General features: G+C 37.6%; 2 protein-coding genes across 4 annotated transcripts; one reads left to right on the forward strand and one right to left on the reverse strand.

Moving 5' to 3' along the window:
• Positions 1-1412: 1412 nt before the first annotated feature.
• LOC118275338 (putative nuclease HARBI1) lies at positions 1413-7250 on the reverse strand. Of its 2 annotated transcripts, XM_050696318.1 has the most exons (4): positions 6849-7250; positions 4318-6075; positions 3708-3899; positions 1413-3416 (listed from the first exon to the last, which is right to left on the reverse strand). In XM_050696318.1, exons 1-2 carry the CDS (start codon positions 7230-7232, stop codon positions 5299-5301), a joined length of 1161 nt encoding a protein of 386 aa, XP_050552275.1. In that variant the 5' UTR covers positions 7233-7250; the 3' UTR covers positions 1413-3416; positions 3708-3899; positions 4318-5298. The 2 variants fall into 2 exon arrangements, with proteins under 2 accessions (XP_050552275.1, XP_050552274.1); XM_050696317.1 differs by having other exon boundaries at positions 3708-6075.
• A 7283-nt stretch (positions 7251-14533) lies between these two features.
• Positions 14534-17060, forward strand: LOC118271408 (uncharacterized). Of its 2 annotated transcripts, XM_035587496.2 has the most exons (3): positions 14534-14832; positions 16098-16315; positions 16400-17060. In XM_035587496.2, exons 1-3 carry the CDS (start codon positions 14534-14536, stop codon positions 16999-17001), a joined length of 1119 nt encoding a protein of 372 aa, XP_035443389.2. In that variant the 3' UTR covers positions 17002-17060. The 2 variants fall into 2 exon arrangements, with proteins under 2 accessions (XP_035443389.2, XP_050552273.1); XM_050696316.1 differs by having other exon boundaries at positions 16098-17060.
• The last annotated feature ends 976 nt before the right edge of the window (positions 17061-18036 follow it).

An 18036-nucleotide genomic window follows, 5' to 3' on the forward strand; every position in this document is an offset into this window, starting at 1 on the left:
GATAAGTGAGTTGTACATAGTTGTGGGTCATATTCGTGTACTCCAGTGGAAACGTAGACCCACGTTGACAGCGTTGAGCTATGTAACCGCCTATTCGAGCAAGCCACGCATGTATCAATGACGTCAATTCATGCGTAGCCTCTCCGTGGGTTGCAGTGGACACAGCCACATACATTTTCTTACAAAGCGAAGCTTAATACACGTGCGTAGCCTCTCCGTGCGCCGCGGTGGGCCCGCGCCTTTATATAAACTACATCCGTGTCTATGGAACTTTCAATCTCCTGAATACAAGATAAAGCAAAAACGGGATGCAGCATATAATTCCATAGTTAATGGAATGAATATAACGGGATTCGGTACGGTAGAAGTTAAAAACAAAATTAAAAATTTACGGTCGACGTACCAACAAGAAAAAAAAAAATTCAAGAATCGAAGAAATCCGGAGCGGGTCTCAGTAATGTGTACACTTCTAATATTAAATGGCTGAAAGAGATGGAAGAGGTGTTTTCAAAAGATTTAAACAAAAATGTTTTTGAAAACGTAAGTACTTTTTATTGTTATTTTTTATGTTATAAGAATGTAGATAAGGGAGACTGGGGACACTTGATTCCCTATTTTTATTTTTATCGCTAATTTATTATATTTTTTACCGTCGTTGAATGTATTATACTTCCCAGTTTAAAGGACCATGCCCATATTAGTATGGAGCTAAAAGTCAGCACTGTCATGCGATGCCCAAATTGCAGCCCTATGTCATATGATAGCCTTTTAATAGTATTTTTATAATATCTAGATTTTATGTCATTTAAAGCACCGATTCACAAGTAATTCTATATTAAACATGATAACTTACTACTGATATTTTATATGCATTGTATCGTTTACGGACAGCAATGCTATTAGTTTTTTATTAGGAACTTCATGATCATCACTTATATTTAAGTATAAAAGGACACTGATCTGGCCTACGTCTACCTACTAGTCTTGTTTCTATAGTATAGTGTCAATATAAATGTGAAAACGATTAGGTTCGATGCAAAACTTGTACTCGAGTAAACAGAACTCAATATGGAAAGAGACTAATGACTCACAACAAATGGGTATTTTTGATGAGATTATAAAAGCATATTGTGATAAAATAGAACGGGTTGTATTAAACTATATTTTTATATTTGACATCAATTAACTGCTTGACTTAAAGGCAAATAAAAATACCAACATTTGTATTAGGTAGGTACTGTCTGATCTGTAAGCATTTACAATAATTATTTTATTAACAGATCTAATACTTAGGTTGTTTCAATTAAATGGGGTAAAATAATGTTCTCTGACTGATAAAATACTGATCTATTGCTGCATTCAAGGTTTGTGGCGATTGAGTACAAGTTTCGAATAAAATAAAAAAAGCAGTATAAGTGTTAAATGTTTTATTCTTCAATTACAAGTAATATATTGTCTAAGAATGATGCTGGCGGCGATATATTGTCTTGGTGTCTAGCCCAACCCAAATACCATATTATGGCCATAACGTGGCAACAGCATCCCACTGTTCTGTTACCCACGAGACAGTTGCAACAGTAACCTAATATTGCATCTAAGCAATTACTACTCGAGGGCTGAGTGTCAATTAAAATATACGTAAAATATTTACGCCGACCAACATGGCGCGACTGGATTCGACCCCTTAATAAATAAGGTCTATTTCCTCCAACGGCCGCAACCATTTCTTCAGAGTGTTCCAGCTCAGGACATATTTCAATTTCATACAAGCCATTTTGTCGAACATGTTCGCCATAATATGATCGTGCTTGTTTTACCTGATATGGGCCCAATGCGAAAATAATCAATTCTGAGTAACTAAATACGGGAAATATATTTAATTGAGGAAACCTGCCGTCTATGCGTCTAAACATAACCGATCGCCTGTTTAAATTATAATTTGTTACAAATTCTGCTAAGTAATTAGGAGTATGTTGATACCTCAAGGCTCTTTCTATAATAAGAGAAGCATCTGGCCGATCTTGAAGCGTGGGGTGAAATCTGTTAATTAATGAAGCTGCAATTTTAAAATCACTCATTAAATGTGCATGAGCTCTATTAAAAAAATCCTGGCGAAATAAAGTCCCTTTTAAATCGTCCGTTGACTACTTCCACTACCCATCGACATAATGTCACTAATCGACTTTTGTTTGCCTGAATAGTTGTTAGTTGTCGTTCTCCCTCATTTAACGACTCAGGCTTCTGCACATTATAATTACAGGCCTCCAACAGTGGGATCGCATCTCTGAATCCTCGGTCGAGTATAAATACATCTCCCTCTCTGTAAAATGATCGCATGGGTCCAGATTCATCAGTAAATAAATCTTTCATTATTTCTGCATCGGTTTGAGTGGCAGCATAAGGGCCGATCACATCAATAATGTGCCCGTCTGTACACACACAAAGAAATGGTTTAACGAGGTTCACATATTTGTGTAAACTATAAGTTTCCTTTTGATAGAAATAATTGGAACTCTTTTCAATATATATGTAAGTGCCATCACATATTGTGATTGCAGGTCTGGTTTGATCAGAGCCATTTGGATTGCCAAACAAAGCATTTAGAATACTCAGATTTCTTCTTATGACATCTTCTCTATTAAGATGCTGCAATCCAATATGTAATGGTACAAAATGTTCCATAAAACATAAGCGTACAATGTTCATGTGCCTCTCCATAGTTGATCGAGGTATATTAAATAATGAAGACAATCTCTTGTTACTGTCCCCTGTCCTCATTTTAATTAAAAAGATAGCCAAAGCAGATTTTGGTGATGGTACCTGATTAGCTAAAGGTAACTCATTAAATAAAATAATGAATTCAGACACTTCCAGTCCAGTCCAATAATGGCATATGTGGTTGGGCATTTCTTCAACACATTCAAAATTAAATGTGACAGTTTTTGTTTTGCCATATTAACTAAATCTTCTATTTGATTTATACTAAAACTTGATATTGAAGATGATTGTTCTGGTAATTCACGCCAAGTATTAGAATACAAATGGTGATGGCAAACACGTGAATACCGGGGCACATAATAGTTGTAATCTACAATTAACATATTTTTAATAAATGTTGGTATTAAATGCATAGGTACATAACCGCAGTCGGAATAAATGCAGTGTCTTGATGTACTAGCAGCTCTCTTGTAATGAGGTAAATTGACCATTCCAACTGATCTCTGGCCCAGCTGAGAGGCAGAAGCAGGTGCAGGTGCCGGGACAGGGGCAGGTGCCGGAGCAGGGGCAGGTGCTGGAGCAGGAGCAGGTACAGGTGGCAATTGTGGTATAGCCATTTCTCGTTGAGAATCTTGTTCAAATTGTCGGCTAGCTCGCCGCCAACAATTATGACAAACAGCATAGCTATCTCTTCCATTCTGAAAATATTTATGATTGTTAAAAATAAAGCAGTGTTAAAAAATATAAAATACACAATCTCTTGATTTACTAAGTTGAATAAACAATATAATGCAAATTAAGAGAGCTCTGACATTTATCATACTTGAATATATTAAAAAAATGCATAAAATGATTGTCATTGTAAAAACTATTACCACTGATATAGTTATAAGGATTATTTTCCAAATTGTTATAATTATGTGTCATTACCATTAATCATATTCAATGTAAGTAGTACTTAATAGGTGTTTAAGGATTTAAATAAATACCTGTACTGATCTAATCCATGGAAAAAAATCATATAATGGTCCATTTTCTTCGAGAGAATGAAGTCTAGCTTCATTCAAAGAACAGCCACAGCCAGCACAGATATTAGTATGACCTAATATTCTAGGTGTGTTTACATCAGCATTTTGTAAGAATACATAACATGCATGACATATTACATCTTCCATAGGGAGCTGAAAACAAAACAGTCGGTGTTAGTAGGTCTCACATACCATAAGAAATGATTAACTAAGAAAACAAAAAAAATATTTTACACGTCCACGATAAGAGTTGAAGTTCGACTGTATTAAGTAATATATTTTTCTCGCAGTCACGTTTCAAGTTATCGTGCATGCATACTCTATACAAGGTATAGTTTTGAAGTTGCACGATATTTCAGAAGGTAATTATGTTAGTTATTCTGAAAATCAGTTAAAATTAGAAAAATAAAATAACAAGTATTATAAAGTATTATTGATTTTTGACGAAGTATCGTATTTTTACATAATTATTTATGAGTTTTATTACAATCTTCTGATATATTGTAGTTTCAAAACTACACCGTGTATAACCGTCCTGCAGATTCTGAATGTATATAATAATGATACTTACATATTCAATTCTCAGCCAAATAGACAAGATAATTAGCAACTCTTGAGGCAAAGTTGTAACAACATGCCTCTGTATGCGTTGAACGCGTAACCCACAGTTCAAGCAACGCAACATTTTGTGTCACAAACGAAAAGTCCAAATCACAAAACACAACGAAGTCCGTATAAGAAAAGCCGAAGTCACTGAATAAAACGACACTATCAATATCCATAAAACGTAGCCGAAGTAGATTTTAAATTGAACGGAAAAGCACAATCGGAGTAAACGTAAACACAGCAGCAGACGCAGAGTGAATGAATGAATCAGTGTTGCCAGTCTTAAAAGATGTTAAAAAAATAACGTTTCATATTTTTTACTAGTAAGATAATTTACATGCGGTTACTTATTATGAAGTTAATCTTACCGATAGTATCATTAATATACAAATAAAACAGCAACACTATAATACTAGTTTATCATTATTCAAAATAATTTGTAAAAACACAACGAGTGAATAAACCGGCCAAAAGACATGATTCCAGACCGTGATAAATGCAAAAAGCATGAATGAAACATTATTCTGTCAAAAGCCCCGATCGGTGGTCAACAAAAAGTCGTATTTTTTTTATTTTTTATCCAGTGCTTCTTAGGACTTAAAATTAACAATTTAATTCAAATTTTTATTTATTACCTCAATCTTGTAATTTACTTTATCTGGGCGTTTCTGGGGCAAAAATGGGCATGGTTCTTTCAATATTTATCAAACATTCGAAAGAGGCCAAGTTATTTTTATATTTCAGGTCATAAATTAATAAATAATCAACTCTTCCTGATATAATATCAGGGAGAGTAGTTTTCGGCCCAAATATCATGAAAAAATACCAGTTCACCGTACATTTGGGAGATTTCTACTGTTGTTACCGATTAAAATATCTATAACATCGTTAAAATATGTCGCCTAGGGATGAAGTGTCCCTAGTTTTCCCTATTTCTTAAATAAAATTATGAAATCATTCTGTTTTGCCACGATACGGCACCTGCCCCACTGAAGAACTCTGCATATTTATCTCGAAGCTCCCTTGCTGTACGTGCTGCATTGTTGGCGCTATGATCAGTGATAGTTGGCAAAGTAGCTATAAGTTCTCGCCTCCAACTCCCCTCAGAAACGGATCCCGAATCTATATCTTCTTCATCAACACAACCCCTTGGAAAGTAATGGCCGGGACTTGTGAGACGTAACCAATTGTGCAGCGCACATGAGGCGCGAATAATTTTATCGGTGGTTTGGTCATTAGTTGGTATGGGTTTTTGAAAAATTCTAAACCTGCTTGCCAGAATACCAAATGCATTTTCGACGATTCTTCGTGCTCTAGAGACTCTGTAATTGAATATTTTTTGTTTCGTTGAAAGATTTGTGCCACTGTATGGTTTTAATAAATATGATTTTAGTGGAAACGCATCATCTCCAACTAAAAATCCTCCTTTTGGAAGCAAATTATTCTCAAGATCACTACGTAATTTGCTGTTTTTGAATATCCCGCCATCTGAATTTCTTCCATTAGCCCCAATATTTACATATCGAAAACAATAGTCGTGATCAACCACAGCCATCAAAACCACACTGTTGGAACCCTTGTAATTAAAATATTCACTTCCACAATTCGGTGGTGCTTGAATTATCACATGCTTCCCGTCTATAGCGCCGTGGCAACCAGGGAAATTCCACCTTGTTCTGAAGCCTAATTCTATTTCTTTCCATTCTTCATTATTCTGCGGTACCTGAAACAATAATTTATTTTCATTTCATTTCACAGATTCCTGGTCCTACTAATGAAGACACAGTTTCTCAGGACAGTAGCTCTGCTACATCTTCGCATTCAAACATCAACCAGGAAGTATTAGCTAATACAAGCAACGACCAGCAAGCACCACTTACTGTAATTACGACTACCACTGGAAATACTGCGAGAGCTAAAAAGAGAACTAAAGAAATTTTTCAAGCTGTTTCTGATCTCAAAAAGTTAAATGATGGGATAAATTCTGAGAGTGAAACCGTATTTGATGTGTTTGGAAGGAGTGTTGCATTACAACTTAAGAATTTATCGGCAGAGAATGCTCTAATAGCACAAAGTAGAATCCAGAATATTCTGACAGAATTTGGGATAAAAGAACTTAGACAAAGAACTACTTCGTCTTTTTCTAATCACAGCTACCAAACGCCGTCTTCTGTATATTCAGACACGAGTAATGACTATTATCAGTTTGATGTAACTTATGTGGATTCTCCGCCACAACTACCAACACCAGCTCCCTCTACATCGCAAACAATCTTTGCTGCAACATCTACTCCTGTACCTAATGTCAACGCTACGCCAGATTCTATGAGCACTAATGACATTGTAGCAGCTGCGATGTTTGCAGCTATGGAAACAGATGGAAGACAAAAAGTTTGATTTTTATTTTTGTCTTTTTTGTACCCTTTGTTTGAAATTAATAAAAAAAGTAATAAATTCACTCAAGTTTTATTTTTAGTATGTAAAAAAAGTACGTACCTTTAAATAATTTTCCAAATAAGTAAATATTGCATCCATGACTTCCGGTATAAGTGATGATATTGCAGCCCGAGATACTCTGTAAAAAGCCTGCAAATAACGGTAGCTCGCGCCAGTTACCAAATAGCATAACGCTATTTGTAGTTTAGTCTTTGCAGTTATAGCTTCTCTCATGACTGTATCTTCCCTCTGTATCAATGGAGTAATATTTTCTAACAATGTATCAAAATGTTGTACATCCATTCTTAAAAGCATTCTTAATTCATCAGGATCTTCTACCTCTAATTCATTAAAAACAGTTTGCAGCAGTTCATTTAATTCTTCTACTAATAGTGGAATAAGTAACTTAGTATATTTTCTAATTATCTTTTTACGATCCATCATGTCCGAACTGTAGTCTCAATAGAACTGAACTGACTGTGCTTATTTCAAAACGTGTGTGAACAGCTACTCGCTTACTACACTGTCTCGGCCGAGAAACATTTTACTGTCTCGCCGATTTGCTCGGTACGTGTGATCAAGGCATTATAGCTTACGAGAGCTTAGTACGCTTAGTACGAGAACTTGTTGGGAAGTCATATCAAAGACTTAGCTGACCGTTGCATGCAATTGTCCAAAACAGAATTTTTAAAGCTTGCTTATGATTTAGCTGAGAAACTTAAATTACTGCATCGTTTTAACAACGAAAAAAGAATGGCAGGCAAACATTTTTAATGATGACTTTATAAAGAGATCCAGGTATAAATCTAAGGCCACGTCCGCACAGGCAGGCGGCTTGCTTAGCGCCTAGTGTCTAGCGCGTCACCTAGCGAGCATCTTAGTAAAACGAACGTTCTAAAATGAACGCGACTAGCCGCACTGCGCGCTTTGCGCCAAGCTAGTCGCTTGACGTGCATCCATGTAAACAAACGTGTTGGTTTTTTGTTGCGAGCCGCTAGGCAGGTTAGAAGAAAACAATGGATGAAATATTGATTGCTGCAGTTTTTAAAAGAGAACCTCTGTGGAATCCTTTCTGATATCGAAAAGCAAGTGAGCCTTTCTAAGGTAATTGTTTACTGTAAACTTCTCAGACAGCACCTTAATAAATACGACACAAACACATTAACAATACAAACACAACATTTTGTCGAAACTTTGAAAGAACAGGTATACAAAAGATTTTATGAGAAAACAGATGTCGAAGCTCATATGCTATATGCTGAAGCGAGTATTTTAGATCCTAGGTTCAAGCAAAGAGGATTTTAAGACATAAATACATATGAAAGAGCACTGTCGGCCCTTAAGAAGAAGGTCGGCCTTAACAACGTGGGAAACATCGTTCCGATGGTAATGCAGCCATCCACTTCTACGACGACTCATCATCGTCATCCATTTGGCAGGATTTTGACCAAGAGGTAGCTGCGCTTATTCCAACTAACCCTATTGCTACTGGAATTGTACAGGAGCCGCTGATAAATCGCAACGAAGACCCCCTTGTCTCGTGGCACAAGCGGAAACACGTGTATCCGATATTGTATAATTATATATTTAAGTTCAATTCATTAGTGAAAATGCATTCTTTAAGATTAATAATGAAGCAGCATTGCAAAGACGTCAAACAAGAATAAATCGTCGTAAACTGGACCAAATTGTAAATATACCGGATTTGGAATTTGTTCATCGTTTTAGGTTAGATAAACAAACTTTTTGGAGTCTCTTCTTGTAATGATTTGTGGCATTTAACTCATTAAAAGTGAAATTAGTTTACAACTCAAGATACGTTTTAATCTTCTAACCTTACCTACTTAGGTACATAACATTATTAAGTGCCTTTATCATATCTCAATGAAATCATGTTACAGGTTTGATTGCTGAAGTCACGCTGGAGGTGTTTACTAAGACACAGTACCTTGCATTACCATCCTATGGTTACTAAGAAAATTGTACTTGCTTGTTGTGTGTTACACAACATGGCTTTAGAGGCTAATTTACCTTCTCCACCTGTTATGGAAGTAGAAAATGATGCTCAACATGATAACGCGTCTGATAGTGTTGGTGCTAATAGTAATCAAAGTGAGCTTCTTCAAGGCAGGGCAGCACTGAGTAATCTTTTGTCCAGACTTTAATGGTCTTTGTTAGTGTGTAATTTTGTGATAGTTAATGTATAATTTTGTGTTATGCACCCATTTTTGTGATAGTGTATAATTTTGTGTTATGCACCCCATACATATGTAGAACAATTGTAGCATGCAAGTTTTGTTGAAATTTCCGCACCTACTGATGTGGCAGCACGGCTTATCAACGGAAAACCCTCCATAGTGCGTTTTCTTTGGGAACGGAGAAAGGTCGAGCCTCAGTATACACACAATTGACAGGACAGCGCGTCTGGAGGATATGCGGAGAAAATGGCGTCATATTTGATGGCTTGTGATAGACGAAATATCGATGGTGTCTTATGAAGTTTTATAAAGTATTCATCTACGTTTACAAGAATTAAAAAAATCTCAAGAAGTTTTTGGTGGACTTAATATTTTAGTTTTTGGAGATATTATGCAATTGGCACCTGTTAAGGGCAGCTGGTGCATTAAGCATATGTATGCTGTGATTTATTAATTAGATTTAGTTACTACTAAAAGACTGTTACTGTGCCATTATGAATTAAATACTTAACTAATTATTTTTTGTTTTCTACGGAAGAAGTGTTCCGTTCAAATAATTTATTGCAAAAGCGTATGAAGAATGATCTCATATATTTTATAGTATTAAATCACATGTTATAAACATGATGATCATTAGTAACGATTATTTGCAAATAGATAAATGTTCTATTATTTTAGTTAAGCAGCACACTATTTTTATTATTCCATGACGTAACGTTAAGACAGTTTTTTTTATTATAAAACAACTGCTTCCGGTTAGACTGGAAGCCGACCCTAACATAGTTGGGAAAAGGCTTGGCAGATCGCGATCACCCAAATTAATAATAATGTGTTTTATTTTATTGCAGACAGGTAGTGGCAAACCAGATTACATTCCACCCGATGAAATCCTAGAGAAAGTGACAAGTGTTTTGGGATCCACATGTGAGTGGGTGTGATGTTTCATTTGGTGGTGATTGAGTAGGTGCTACAGAAAATGTCATCTTTGAATTGGACAATGCTGATGATTGGATGCAACAACAACTTGACACAAATGATACATCAGTTAACATCCAAGATGAATCACTTTTGCCTACAAGGACAAGTATAAAAAAGAGGAAAATAGACTTTAGTTCCCAGGCTGGGACTTCAGGAGGCAACACAGGCGAACCAGGTGCAAAATATATATAATATGGAATGACCTCTATGTCTAAGCCTCTGCAAAGCAAAGGTAAAATCACTTCTTATATTAAGAGTGTTTATGTTATTTAGTTTTGTAAAAAAAAAATATAGTGGACACTTTGGGTGTTAGCCCAAAATATGTTGCTTATACTTTAGCCAATGCATCGTCTGAGTTGGCAAAAGAGTCTCCTCTTTAGCCACCCTAGAGGTAAAACTGTTCCTAAAAATAAAACACCTCACTCAGTAGAGAATTCGGCCATTCATTTTATCAAAAGTATACCAGCAATACCATCCCTCTAAAGCATTCACAGACGATCGAACTTGGTTCGGGCCGGACCACGAACATGGTGCGCTTTGAACCATATTCGATCGTGTGGCGCACGGTCCGTGGGACATTATTATTATTAATATCGGTACGGCTGGTTCGGAGCGCTTGCACATCGAACGCGGTGCGTTCCGAACCGGTTCGATCGTGTGGACGGCGCACCGCACCATTTTTTGATCTAGTCGCTATTGTGCCACCGTACGCGCAACACGTCGCGACGTGTTCTCAGACATGGATTCGGAGCAACGCCAAGAAGACATCGTTAGTACGGAGAAAAGAGCTGTCATAGAGCTGTTGGAGTTGTATAAAGACTTTCCATGTTTGTGGAATACGGCGCATAGCCTTTATTGTAATAAAGAGGCACGCAATCAAGCGTTTCAAATACTTTTAGAAAAATGGAAGACATATTATCCCCTTGCGACTATTACCGAAATTAAGAAAAAAATAGAACATCTCAGAGCTGCCTACAGACGAGAACGGAATAAGGTGAGAAATAAAATAAAACAGATCACACAATAAGTCAAAATAACTTTATTATTATTATTATTTATTGTGTAGGTATGTAGGTACTTAATTAACTAAGTAGATATTATTTATTCGGCATGTTATTTGTTTTTAGGTGGAATCTAGCAAAACTAGTGGCGCTGGAGTGGAAGACTTGCATGTCATGACATGCATGTCAGTCAGAAACAAAATAAATTTCATTATTATGGCCGAGCTGCAACAAGAAAGTTTGCCAGATCCATACATGACACAATATGGTTATCATAGTGCACCGCAAGATAATTTGAATAATTACTAATTCTTTTTTATTTCTAACATTGTTGATTCTTATTAAAAGTTTAACTATTCTACTTCTTTTATTCATTAATAAGTTTAGACTTCTCTAAATGGAATACTAACATGAGAGCCCCCGATACCCAGCCATTCTATCATACAATTGACACGATGTTTGGTCTGGATAATTGTTTCACTCGAACTCATGAGATGTTCTATAATTCCTTCCTATATCTAATAGATGGATCTTATCTTCCTACAGTTGTTGATGATGGATTCAGGACAGACATCGGGTGTTGGAGACATCACCTAGGAGGGATAGAGGGTTTGAGGCAAAAAGGATGGACCCTATGGACCGTAATATTAATCAGATTAGTTGCTGAGAAGTATATCTTTAATATGTCCATAATGGGGCAAGGGGATAACCAAATGTTATTATTAACATTTGACCCCAACATTCCAGAGGAATACGCCCTCAAACAAGTGAATGACTTTCTCCAATCACTGAAAGATAAATTATCCTTAATTGGCCCTCCATTGAAATTAGAGGAAACATGGATTTCTAAAGATTTTTACCTATACGGAAAATACCCCATTAAAGGAGGAGTTTCACTTACCACATCCTGGAAGAAGTCATGTAGGATGTTTAGATGTTGTAATGAAGATTACCCAACAATAGAATCTAGTCTGTCCTCACTAGCCGCGAATCTATATTCTGCAGTAGCTGCAGATAATTTCACACAAACTTTGTTCTTTCTCTATCTATTTGAGTTGATAGGTTTGTTTCAATGTAATATTAGAAGACCTTACCTTCAGAAGAACCCATTCCACCAGTCTTTGGATAGGAATAGGACTTTCACTGTTGCAGCCGCAAATAATCAGAAGAAAAAACTTCACGCACCTGCCATCTTGTCCCCTCCCAACCAACTACAACCTACTGAGGTTCTATTAGGCTTATGTCTAACCCCCAGAACTCTAGGAGGATACCCGGTAGTCCTTTATCCTTCTGTTTTAATTAAAGGAGCTCCCGATCAACTGTCGTTTGATATAGCATCCCTAAAATTATTCCTGAAGTCAGCCGACATGACAGTTAACAAGATAATTGCACGTATCTCTAGTCCATTCCTATCAGATTACAAAAATTACTCCCTATTATTCATGAACCCAGAGGCGGTCAATCTAGAGTCCACCCCGACACCAGCTGAGGCTAGAAGGACTACAATGTTAAACTTTCTCTCTAATAGTGAGCGAGTAAAACAACCCTATATCAAGGAGTTTCTAGCAATCATCCATGACAATGCCAACCAATCCATGGAGGAATTTTTAACATCAAACCCTGTGCTCCATCCACGTGTGCAGAGAATGCTGTGCCTAGACGCTGATGAGGCCGTAGGGAAGAACCAGGCTGCATATCTTCGATGTAGCGTATGGTGGTCCCTGATGAGGCCGAAGAGGCTGGTTGGCTGCGACTTGATTACCGCTCAGCGGAGAAGTGATGGGTGAGGGAGATGGTGATGAGGATGACGGTGCTGATCTGCTCCGTGAAGGTTGCTTTCAATCACGTCGGGGTCACCACTTTAGGGAACAGAGAGTAAAGTTCCCTAGGAAAAGGAGGATCCTCCGACCAGGCGAGGTGATCAGCCTGGCGGGCTTTCTGCCCAACTGTTGTTCGTTGGGATTTTCTATCCGTGTTAATTCGCATGCAAACTTCATATGTGCGATGCAGGATATTTGTGACGTCATCCATTGATTTGCTCGTCGATAGTCTATGTGCGACTTCTGTCATCTGTCATCTGTCACTTGTTACTTGTCAATGTGTCGCCACATACCTACATATAAATTACATTTTAAAATATATACTATATAAAAAAAGAACAATATACATTTTAAAATATAAAAAATAGTAACCCATAGTAGTTTAATGAATATTATTAAAAGTTTTGTTTTCTTACCTCAAAGTCAACATAAGTTTCTGCTCAGGAGATATGGTTAACGGAATAAAGTTAGTTGCAGTTTTCGATTACTGTGTTTTTACAGCATTTAATATGTAATCAAAAGTTGTTATTGTCATTCGAGTGTAATCATAAAATTTATCTTCATGATTTCGCAGCCTTTCGTATAAGGTATAAAACTCTCCATGTCTAAATCGATCACTATTGATGTCGTGGCGACTGCTTTTAGAAAAAAAAAGGTCCCACTTCAAATAAGCACTAGGTTCCAAATAATCTGACATTATTATTATTTTCAATACTGCTCGAGGTAGATACGTCTGGACCGCTCAATCGCCCCGCTGTAACTGTGTTCATCCATGAAAATGTGCGTTTCCGCTTAACCCGCCACCCGCTCCCGCTGCCCGCCCCGCTGCCACTGTAATTTCACACTAAGGTTTACCCACACCTTAAATCTGTGTGTCCAATCGGCATTACAAATATTGGTGAAGAGTATTGTAGAATACTTCAGGCGAAGTTCCAATGCGAATCACAAACTAACAGAGATACAAAAACAGCTCAATTTGCCTCCTCCTGTTCCATGCGAGCGCATATTTTCTAAAGCCGGATGTACTCTCAATGAGCGAAGAAGGAAATTGACCACCAAGAAACTATCTCAACTCCTTTTCATAAATTGCGACTCAGAATGAGGAGTATCTTAATTAAAGTATGTCTAATAAATAGGTATAGTTAAGCTGTAAATCATAATTGTAATACGCCGCCTTTTTCTAAGTAGCATTGTACCTACACGGTGAGCGGGAGAGCCACCGCTCGCCTGCATGCGCTGCGCGCGCCACTCGATCGCCGAGGGACGCGGACGACACGACAGTCCGCCTCCGCTCGCCGCCCGCTTCGTGGTCTCCCGATGCTGCTCATCGGCGAGGCTGCAGTATGGTGGAGAGGGATCCGGAACGAAGTGTCCTCGTGGTCCGAAGCCGTTAAACGATTACGTAGCATGTACGGTACTCCATGTCCTGCGTACAAGTTATATCGAAATATATTCGCTAACGAACAAAATGATAACCTGGCGGACTCCTTCATTGTATGTATACGAGGTATGATTGCTAAGTTACCTTATGTATTACCTGAAGAAGCTAAGATAGATATGATATACGGATTATTACATAAACGTACATATTCGAAAGCGTAAGAGCTCGTTCCCACCTGTCGGCTATCGGATCCGTATATTAATCGGATGTCGGCGCCTTTGTTCACACACACGATTAATAATCGGTTGTCGGCCACGGTCGAAGCTAGTGCCAATTTCAAGCACTCTACGCGAGGCGATTGTGCACGATGGACGTCGACGAAGCTCTTGTTGTGATGTATTATTATTTGAGAAGAAAACGAAGAAAGACAGCCAAGGAAAGAAAATATTGGGTGCACCCAATCCTGAGAGAAAGATTTAGTTTGGGAACATTTCAGAATTTAATAACAGAATTGAGGAGTGACGAAATTAAGTTTTTCAATTATTTTAGAATGTCGATAACTACATTCAACCATCTATTGGCTCAAATATCAGTGAGCATAAACTACCAAAATACGAGATTTAGAGACTGCATTTGTACTGAAGAAAGGTTGGCGATATTTTTAAGGTAATATAATTATACATATTAATTTGTATAAAGGAAGAGATAAAACAGTCACTTTTAGTTCACATATATTTATTGAAAGAAATAACTTTAATTTTTTTTAATTACGAAAACAAATTAGTGGAGTTAAATATTACTAAAATCTAAGTCCGAATCTTGAGTATTACTTGAATGTAGTGACAAAGTAGGTGATGCTGGTTCAACGAGTTGGCGTGTCGAATATCCATATCCACTTGAAGGGAAGATATTATTCTGGTTTAATGGTGGGTGCACATTCTGGTTTTGTGACGAATATACAGATTGTTGCACGTGATCTCTTGATTGTGAATGCCAACCATAGTTTGATGAGTATAAACGACTTTCACGCTGCTTTTTAATATTTTGAATCAGTGACAGCACGCCTGATTGAAACTCTAAAGTTTCATTATCGTCAAAAGACGTAACGCTCGGTAGAACACCTTTAAAAAGAGAGCATTGGATGTTCGTTACTTCTGTCTGACTGTAGCCTGCTATCTAAAAACTGGCTCATTTTGTCATCGAGACAGGAGGTTTTGGGCTTTTTGGAAGTGCTTGGTAATAGCAGCTCTGAATTTATATCTGTTGTATTGGCCGCTGATGCCTCGGGACATGTATCTGTTGGACGCTTCTTGACAGAATCATGAGTTCGATTAGGCTCAGCCACTTTTTGCAGAAAACTCATCTGTTCTTTATATATACAACGTGTAACAAAAAGGGGTTATACATATCAAGTACACGGTTTCTAGATAACATAACAAACGATAGGGGAAGGGCTTTTTAAACTCATGTTTTCATGGTACCAAGTTATGTATTTTTCCAATCGCGCCGCTGCGCGTATCAAAATTAGGTAGACAGGTACTAGGCGATCAGATTGACAGAAGAAATGTTTCGTAATATTAGCGAATGATCCCTGTAGTGTGGTGATACGTTTATATTATTTGAAATCAAGAACTATGCGATACCAAGTATTTGGTACAAATTTTTTTTAACGTATTTTAAGCTGAAACTTTGTGTACAGATTCTATTCAACCTGTATTCATCAGGGCTTCTTGATGTATATGGGTATTTTGTTACACGTTGTATATGTCTTTGAAAACTTAGCCCCTGCTCCGGATTTTTTGACGTCATTTTTATTTGCTCGCATCCAGGCATCTCGTAGATTCGACCACTTTGTAGATACTAATTTACCTGCAATTACAATAGGTACATATAGAAATGTTAATTATTTTACCTACTTAATTATTTTACAGATATTGCGCATCGGGTTGTTCCTTCAAAGAATTGCACTATAGTTACAGAGTTGGTGTGTCAACTATTAGTAAAATCTGCAAAGAAATTAGTTCCACTATCTGGGATGTATTAAGAGACGAGTTCATGCAAATTCCTGATAATGAGCGTAAATGGTTGGAAATTGCAAAAAGTTTTGATATGAAAGCCAACTTTCCGCACTGTCTTGGAGCAGTTGATGGTAAGCACATAAGAGTGGTGAAACCAAACAATACTGGCTCGATGTATTTTAATTACAAAGATTATTTTTCATTTGTTTTACTAGCCGTTGTTGATTCAGAATATCGTTTTATTTTTATGAGTGTTGGCTCGTATGGAAAAGAATGCGATTCTTCAATATTCAAGGAGTCAACTATATGGAAGAAACTGAATGATGGTAGTTTAAATATACCAAAACCAAGGCCTCTACATGCAACACTTCAAAATGATATGCCTTATGTTCTCGTGGGCGATGAGGCTTTCCCTCTGTCAACAAATTTGTTAAGACCTTTTGGAGGCACTCATTTAGACCACATGAAAAAAATATTTAACTATCGTTTAAGTCGGGCAAGAAGGTACGTTGAATGCGCATTCGGTATTTTAGCCAATAAATGGAGAATATTTCATCGGCCACTGGATGTCCACCCAGACACGGCTATCGAAATTGTAAAAGCGTGTACAGTATTACACAATTTTGTAAGAGAAAAGGACGGTCTGAACTTTGAAGATATTCATTATGCGGCAGAAAATCCGATGCAAGAACAAGTACAACTGCAAAACTGTAATCCACGTGGTGGTCCTATTGCAAATGATATACGGTCTGAATTTGCAAACTACTTCGTTTCAACAATAGGCTCGGTGCCTTGGCAACCAGAAGCGCATGGTTAATATTTATGTTTTGAATTTTACGTATATTATTAAATAAATAACTTCAAACACTTACCACATGATTGTCTTTCTTTTTCGTCCAAATTGTCAAAATTAGGTATGAGTAGGCAGCAAACTTCCCGCCAAGCAGCTATTTTCAGGTTCTTATCTTTATAATCATTTAGAGTTTTGTCCCAAAGGACACCTCTTTCCTGAACTAGTGTGATCAATTGTTCGGGGTTGATATTTTTTTCCATTACTACGAATCACCAAACGTGCGTACAATAAAAACACAACAACTCTGCTTGCGCGCCGCGATGTGTGTGTGCGCGATCGCAGGTACGACGTACGCACGAACGGAATGAGGGGTAGCGGGGAGAGGGTTATCGGCTCCGACATCAGACAAATGTGAACAGCGCCGTTCTTAATCATAGGCGAGCGAGATCCGACACGATTTTTTTCCGGGCGTAGAGGGCTGGCAAAACACCCGACATTTCTTGTCGGAGCCGACACAAAATCGGTTTCCGATAAGTGTGAATAGCGTCATATATAATGCTCTGCCACTAGAACTTCCGTTTAATATACGGATCCGACACCCGACAGGTGGGAACGAGCTGTAAGGGCGTGTTCCCACTATGTCGTGACGACAGATAATCGTGTAGTTTTAAGTGTCATGGCTTATATATTTAAATGGAAGTGTTCACATTTAGAACGACACAATTTACTGTCGTCTACGACATTTTTGCAGTGACGACACTTTGTCGTGACAGTGGGAACGGCAAGCACGACAGTCGTAAACCGATAAAAAATCGTGAACGGCAACTCTATGTAGATTGTAGACAAACACTGTGTTTTCCCTTCCCTCTCGCACCCGCGCGCCTCTCGCGTCTGTACTCGGTTTGCTGCGTGTTAGAACTTGTCAAATTCTTGCTGTTGGTGGACGTATAACAATGGCTAATAATATAACACTGGAAGTTTTAATTCCACTTGTGGAACAAAGGGCTGTCCTTTGGGACAAAACTTTAGACATTTATAAAGACAAAGGTTTGAAATTAG

Source organism: Spodoptera frugiperda, chromosome 10 (genome assembly GCF_023101765.2).
Source record: "Spodoptera frugiperda isolate SF20-4 chromosome 10, AGI-APGP_CSIRO_Sfru_2.0, whole genome shotgun sequence".
NCBI classification, from domain to species: Eukaryota; Metazoa; Arthropoda; class Insecta; order Lepidoptera; family Noctuidae; genus Spodoptera; species Spodoptera frugiperda.

What these genes read in the sequence shown, in the direction of transcription:
- LOC118275338 (XM_050696318.1), bottom strand. Translation starts at nt 7,232, where the DNA reads ATGATGGATCGTAAAAAGATAATTAGAAAATATACTAAGTTACTTATT. An exon ending in ATTTGGAAAATTATTTAAAG is followed by an intron (nt 6,076 to 6,848) that starts GTACGTACTTTT and finishes TTATTGTTTCAG; the next exon opens with GTACCGCAGAATAATGAAGA.
- LOC118271408 (XM_050696316.1), top strand. Translation starts at nt 14,534, where the DNA reads ATGGACGTCGACGAAGCTCTTGTTGTGATGTATTATTATTTGAGAAGA. An exon ending in AGGTTGGCGATATTTTTAAG is followed by an intron (nt 14,833 to 16,097) that starts GTAATATAATTA and finishes ATTATTTTACAG; the next exon opens with ATATTGCGCATCGGGTTGTT.